Source organism: Alligator sinensis, unplaced genomic scaffold (assembly GCF_000455745.1).
Source record: "Alligator sinensis unplaced genomic scaffold, ASM45574v1 scaffold687_1, whole genome shotgun sequence".
NCBI lineage: Eukaryota > Metazoa > Chordata > Crocodylia > Alligatoridae > Alligator > Alligator sinensis.
Genome location: NW_005842662.1, coordinates 802,757 through 810,244, shown reverse-complemented (window position 1 = coordinate 810,244; position 7,488 = coordinate 802,757). Strand labels below are relative to the sequence as shown.

At 46.7% G+C, this 7,488-nt stretch overlaps 1 protein-coding gene across 1 annotated transcript in view; it reads right to left on the bottom strand.

Moving 5' to 3' along the window:
• LOC102382012 (fibrocystin) overlaps window positions 1-6,434 on the bottom strand; it is a gene marked incomplete at its 3' end in the record, with an annotated part of 87,871 nt that extends 81,437 nt beyond the window's left edge. The window contains exons 1-3 of the mRNA XM_025215705.1: window positions 6,299-6,434; window positions 6,018-6,180; window positions 1,120-1,275 (exon numbers count right to left, since the gene is read on the bottom strand). Of these exons, the coding sequence (XP_025071490.1) occupies window positions 1,120-1,171 (52 nt within the window). The remainder of the gene's footprint in view (window positions 1-1,119; window positions 1,276-6,017; window positions 6,181-6,298) is intronic.
• Window positions 6,435-7,488: the final 1,054 nt, after the last annotated feature.

Sequence of the window (7,488 nt, the reverse complement as noted above, 5' to 3'; positions counted from 1 at the left end):
CAGCTGGAGTACTGTGTCCAGTTCTGTGCGCCCCACTTCAAGAGGGATGTGGACAACATTGAGAGGGTCCAGAGCAAGGCCACCCTCATGATCCAGGCACAGCAGGGCAGACCCTACAATGAGAGGCTACGGGACCTGAACCTGTTCAGCCTCCACAAGAGAAGGCTGAGGGGGGACCTGGTGACCATCTATAAACTCACTAGGGGGGACCAGAAGGGTTTGGGGGAGACCTTGTTTCCCCTAGCGCCCCCCGGGATAACAAGGAATAACGGCCACAAGCTGTTGGAGAGTAGGTTCAGATTAGACATCTGTAAGAACTACTTCACAGTCAGGGTGGCTAGGATCTGGAACCGACTTCCAAGGGAAGTGGTGCTGGCTCCTACCCTGGGGGTCTTTAAGAAGAGGCTTGATGCCTACCTGACTGGGGTCAATTGAGCCCAGTTTTCCTCCTGCCCAGGCAGGGGGTCGGACTTGAAGATCTACAAGGTCCCTTCTGACCCGACTTCTATGATTCTATGCTTTCGGAGAGACAAACTTCCAGTTAATCATAGGATCATAGGAAGGAGGAATGATTTCTTCCTTGGTGAAACGTTGCCATCCAATGCCCAGATTCTGTTACAGGCATTTTTTTGCAGAAGCCATCTAGTTTCCAGCCTCATGTTTCAATTGCTCTCCAGCTTTTGCAGCTATATATTAACAAAACCTTTCCTGCAGCCTTCGGTAGAGCTGCCAGTTGCTAGTACTGCACCTATTTGGGGCATATACCCTGGATGTCCACACAGACTCCCACATGGCCATCAAATGGAAACCAGTTAGTATGAGCAAGCATGAAATGAATATGGAAATTATAGAGAGATAGAGCATGAAGCTAATCATCTACCCACCGGTTACAGAAACAGAACCGGGCTACCATGCCAATAATACTAGCAATTAGACTGATTAAAAATCAGCTTAGTGACACTAGTGAACTGTAGCATTTAACTTGCAGGCCTCTTGCAAAGCTGCTCCTAGAATTTCAATGATCTCTTGCCTATCATAGTGGTATGGAGGGGTTGGGTTTTTTTGTTCTGCTAGCCTTGTGGATGATAATTTTGAGGCCAGCTGCCCCATAACACTCACCTGCTAAGAGGAGCAGCTCCACATTCAAAAAGAATGGTATCAAAGCATTCATCTCCAGGCTCTGACTTCAATTTCATGAGAGGTTTTTCCCAAGATTGCCAGATCACTCACACTTTTCGGAGTTACAGCACTTGCCTTTGGTATCTTCGGACTTCCCTGGAACATGAAAAAGAACCAGCTTTGAATTCATTATTCATATGACAAGCCTCTAGGGCAGAGAACGGTGCTCGCAGTCATTGTCCTGCTGCCTAGGAAGAACTGTTGCCTGCAACCAAGAAGGGCCTGGGAGAGGGATTTATTTCATCTCATTCACAATATAAAAGATAAGAAAAAAAAAAGGAGAGGGGGAAAAAAAAAGTTGGTAATAGGACATGAAGCTTCATCCCTTCCAGCTTTTCAATGGAGCTCAAGAACAGACTTTGATGCATCTGGCAGCCACAGCTTAGAGCCAAGCTTTCATGAGATTTACACATAGTTAAACATCGAGAGGGAGGGAGGTTTGCAATACACACTTTTCAATTAGATATTTGATGATAAGTTTGAAAGGTAGCCTGGGAGGAATTTTGAGGGCTAACTGTGGTCCGTCAGTCCACAAAGTTTAGGAACCGCTGCCTGACGGGATGTAGAAGCACTGGTCCATGTGCACTTGGTACTACTGATTTACTTTAAAGCAGCCCCCAGATGTAGCTAACATTCAGTAGGCCATTTCAGTTGAGACCACCACTGCTAACTCAAAACTTCAAATCCCCTTAGGATCCCCTACTCCATTTAATTTAAAAAGTCAAATCCCCGTAGGATCCCCTACTCCATTTAATTCAAAAATTCAAATCCCCTTAGGATCCCCTACTCCATTTAATTCCTATTTCCAATTGCTTTGGAAAAAGAGATGAGCTTTGTAGTGTGCTTGAGAGTGTAGCTCTTTAAGGTCAAATGGGGGAGCAAATTGTAAAACCAAGAACCTAAGAGACATCATCTATCTGGTGACTGGCCAGGGAGAGCAAAGACTTTTCAGGCAGATTGGTTGGCAGAAAGACTGGAGTGTGTCCCTGCCTGGACAAGGCAGGGTGATGTTATGCAGGGGGATATAAGGTGAGCGGGGCTGGTTTGGGGAGGGAGAGAAGCTGCTAGGGGCTGTTGAAGAGTGATGTCTCCTCCAAGGGAGAAGGAATTTGCAGATAGGAAAAAAGGAAACTCAGGTAGAGGAGAGAGAGAGGAAGAATTGTCCCCATGTCTGGAAATTCCCCTCTCTTCCTTTTCTTCCCCCTTTTCTGAGCTTTCTGTCTAGCTGGGTCTTAAAAACCTCCAAGGATGGAGACTCCACCACCTCCCTGGGTAACCTGCTCCAGTCCTTTACTACTTTTCTAGGGAGAAAATTCTTCCTGATATCTAACCTAAACTCCCCTTGCTGCCTCTTGAGCCCATTGCTCCTTGCTCTGTCATCTGCCACCACCGAGAACAGTCCAGCTCCATCCTCTTTGCAACCCCACTGAAGGGAGGTGAAGGCTGCTATTCAATCCCCTCTCAGTCTTCTCTTCTCTAGACTAAATAAGCCCAGTTCCCTCAGTCTTTCCTTACAAGTCATGTCCCCCCGGCCCCCAAATCATTTTTGTTGCCCTTCCCTGGACTCTCTCCAATTTGTCCACATCCTTGCTGTATTGGGGCACCCAAAACAGAACACATTACTCCAAATGTGGCCTCAACAGTGCTGAATAGACAGGAATAATCACTTCCCTTGACCTCCTGGCAGCACTCCTTCCAATGCAGCCCAGGATGCCATTAGCCTTCTTTGCAACAAGGGCACACTGCTGGCTCATATTCAGCTCATTGTCCCTTATAACCCCCAAGTCCTTTTCTGCAGACCTACTGCCCAGCCAGTCACCCCCAGTTTGTCCTGGTGTATAGGACTGTTCCCTCCTAAGTGCACAACTTTGCATTTGTCCTTGTTGAACCTCATGAGATTTCTTTTGGCCCAATCATCCAATTTGTCTAAGATCTTCCAGGTTGCTGATGAAGATATTGAACAAAATGAGCTGGGGGACTGACCCCTGGGGCACTCCACTTGTATCCAGCTTCTAACTAGACATTGAGCCATTGATTATTACCCTTTGAGCCTAATGATCCAGCCAGGTTTCTGTCCTACTTTCACAGTCCATTTATCCAACCTGTGCTTTCACTACTTTGTAGTGGTGAAGAAAAATTCACTCCTCATTTAGTTACTATGTAATATGGAGAAATTTCTTTAATAGCTGTATTAGCTTGCTTACAAGAATGTTGTGGAAGACCATAAGCTTTGCTAAAGTCAAGGTATATCATATCCACTGCTCTCCCTGCATTCATGGAGCCATTTTTCTCAGCACAGAAGGCAATCAGATGGGTTAGGCATTACTTGCCCTTGGTGAATCTGTGCTTACTGTTCATAATCACATTTTTCTCCTTTTCTGCAGAAAAAATGGATTCCTTGAGGACCTGATTCATGATTTTTCCAGGGACTGAAGTGTGGCTGACTGGTCTGTAGTTCTCTGGATCCTCCTTTTTCCCTTTCTTAAATATGGGCACTGTGTTTACCCTTTTCCAATTATCCAGGACCTGTCCCAATCACCATGAGTTTCCAAGGATGATGGCCAGCGACTCTGCAACCAAATCAGCCAAGTCCCTCAGCACCCTAGGGCGCATCTCATCGAGCCCATGGACTTGTACACATCCAGCTTTTCTAAATACTGCCTAACCTGTTCTTTCACCACTGTTGCCTGCTCACCTCCTCCCCAAACTGTGCTGCCTGGTGAAGCCATTGATTATTACCCTCTGAGCCCAATGCTTCAGCCAGTTTTCCATCCATCTTACAGTCCATTCATCCAACCTGTACTTCCTTGGCCTGCCTGGGAGAATGCTGTGGGAGACCAGGTCAAAAGCCTTGCTAAAGTCAAGGTACACCACATCCACTGGTCTCCTAGCACCCACAGAGCCAGTCATCTTGTCACAGAAGGCAATGAGGTTGGTCAAGCATGACTTGCCCCTGGCCATGACTGTTCCTAATCACCTTCTTCTCTTCCAAGTGCTTATAAATGGATTCCTTGAGGACCTGATTCATGATTTTTCCAGGGACTGAAGTGTGGCTGACTGGTCTGTAGTTCTCTGGATCCTCCTTTTTCCCTTTCTTAAATATGGGCACTGTGTTTACCCTTTTCCAATTATCCAGGACCTGTCCCAATCACCATGAGTTTCCAAGGATGATGGCCAGCGACTCTGCAACCAAATCAGCCAAGTCCCTCAGCACCCTAGGGCGCATCTCATCGAGCCCATGGACTTGTACACATCCAGCTTTTCTAAATACTGCCTAACCTGTTCTTTCACCACTGTTGCCTGCTCACCTCCTCCCCAAACTGTGCTGCCTGGTGCAGTAGTCTGGGAGCTGACTTTGCCTGTAAAGACTGAGATGAAAAAGGCATCAGCCTTTTCTGCATCCTCTGTCACAAGGTTGCCTCCCGCATTGAGTAAGGGACCTACACTTTTTCTGATTCTCATCTTGCTACCGACATACTTGTAGAAATGCTTCTTGTTACCCTTCATTTCCCTGGATAGCTGCAACTCCAATTGCACTTTGGCCATCCTTGTTTCATCCCTGAATGCCCAAGCAATGCTCTTATAGTCTTCCCTACTTATTTGTCCAAGTTTCCACTCCTTATAAGCTTCTTTTTTGTGATTTAGTTTACTGAAGAGTTCCCTGCTAAGCCAAGCTGGTCTTCTGCCACACTTGCACGTTGGGATGGTTTGTTCCTGCACTCTCAGTCAGGCTTCTTTGACGTACAGCCAGCTCCTCAGTCCTCCTCAGACTGGCTTCCCAGGGATCCTGCCCCTGAGAGCTACTGAGAGACCACACCAATCAAGAGAAAGGCCCAAAATACAGGAAATCAAAAGACCTCAGGAGCCTGTGCAGGTTTCAAAACTGATGCTCTCTTATGAGACTGGGTAACAGAGAGACAAGATGAGCTAGAGGTGTCTGACAAAGTTAGACCAGCCTAGGTTTCCATAAGGCAGGGGTGTCAAACTGTACTGGCCTTGCAGGCCAGAAGAGCAGTATGGGGCTGTTGCATGGGTGGGATCAAGCCCACCGACACCTTCCTACTCCCCCCTACCCACTCACCCATCCATATACCTGATCCAAGACCCCCGGTCCAGGACCAAGCCCAAGGGAGCACCACTTACAGTACAACCAAGTACTCTGCCTGAGCAATCCCCACCAGAGATGCAGTCCCCGGGCACTGCAAAGGGGGCAGGACCAGACAACAGATTATGGGGCTCTATGGGCCAGATCCAGCCCATGGGCCCTGTTTGACACCCCTGCCATAAGGGGATGGCAAGGTAGGCATCAGTATTGACTAATACGAAGGCAAGATGCAGCCAACTATGGCAGAGCCAGGCACATTATAGACATTTAAAACCTATGACACCAAAACATCCATTTCAGCTGCACTTGCCAGTGGATCATTAAAATCAGGCAGACCAAAATGCATTGTTTCAACTGGGTTGTAATGCATAACTACCAATAATCTGCCCTCAATAAGGCCTGTGTTTCTAGAGGGCATTTCATCCACATGCCTCAGTCCACTAGTTGGGACTGGCAACACCCTTGCTTGAAGCAGATGAGTTTTGTGGCCTGTGATATTAAAGATGCAGAAACTGTGGCCCAGAAAGGCAAGTGACTTGGTACATCGTAGCACTGATAGTCTGTAGCCTTGAACCGAATAAAAATCATGAGTTCTGCAGCCAGGCATAGTAGCTAAACAGCAGGAAATCAAATCCAGGTTCTCCTAATATAAATATAGAAACATTCAATAGTATATATTCCTTTCTTTCTCCCTCACGCCAGCTCTCCTGTTCCGATAGATGGATGAACTCACTTGAATATGATAATGTATGAAGACCACAGGCTATTTGACTTCTGTTCTTTGCGTGATGAGTGCTGCTGCTTTGTAATACAACTGTTTGATGTATCCTCCTTGCAGTTCACAACACAACTACGATCTCTGCTCGTCAGAGTCTATCACATTTGCTCCTGTTGATCTAGGCAGACAAAATATTTTTTTAAATAGATATATGCTATTGCTTACCTTATCCAATTTGCTTCCTTTCCACCCCTCAGAGGAGAGAGGCATGCAGGTGCCTTTGGTTTCCAAATAACCTTTCTTCTCTCATCAGGTGGAAACTTCACAGCTTGGCTCTATTTGTTCTTATTGCTGTTTTGGGGCAGAGGTTTTTCCAAGCACTAACTTCATTCCCTCTGCAGGTAACCAAGTCACGTCCTGCTGCAACTTGCCAAACTAGTTTTTTTAAGCAGGCTGGATGCTTTTCACAGGAAAAGCTTGGGGCTGTCCATAGGGCAAGCTTAATTATTAACATAAGCTGCTTTCTATTAACCACTTTGCTCCAAGTCTTTTATTAATAACCCCGGGGAGGGCAGCGGGGAAAGCAGCTTGGAGTGTTTCTCTTTTTGGGAGCAGCCCATTGCATGGCAATAGCCACCTGAAGACAATTGATCCAGATTTCTTTTATTTTACTTTCCGGGTCTTCTCTATAAAACATAAGCAACAGATCAATATTCCCCAAAACGCTCATCAGTTGTGTCAAAATAGCTTTAAGAACAAAACCCACCAACCAAAAAGTTTGCAAATCCATAAGCTCAGGCCAATGTTTCCATACTTTTTCAAAGTATCCCTAACTTTGCCAAGTGTTTTAGCCAAGCTTCAAGAAAGGCTGAGGCAGCGTCTACAATTTCAGGAGGAAGTCACGTGAAATTTGGTGGGTTCCCCTGGCTCCCCTAGGAAATCATAGCCATTTCCACCAAGATGGACTCAGAGTGAAGACCAACACCCCATGGTGGTACAAAGTTATCTACACCAGGGGTTGTCAATCTACAGCCAACAGGCTGGATCCAGCCCAAAGAGCCTTTCGATCGAGCCCGTGGCTTTGGGCTTCGGTGCAGGTGGATGGTGGGGGAGCTTTGGCAGCAGATGGTTTCCCCATGGTGGCAGTGGGAAACATAACAGTGGCAGATATGGGGAAAAGTGGCAGCAGCTGGCCACCCACCAGCCTGCCTCAGACCCAAACTGGGTCAACCCAACCTTAAAAAGTCGCCGACCCTTGACCTACACAAACTAAAATCAAAAAATGAGGTCATGGGAAAAAATATCTCTCTGTGGTTCACAAAGCAAGGAAGCTCTCTGAAATCTGAACTGCTCAATATAAGCATGTTACAACCCCCCTCAAAGACCTAACTCAAAAATGATGTTTTCTGGAGCTATAGGGTAGAGGATACAGTCCCCAGGCTGCATCCAGCCTGCAGCCCAACTCCATTGGGCTGCATGGGCTACC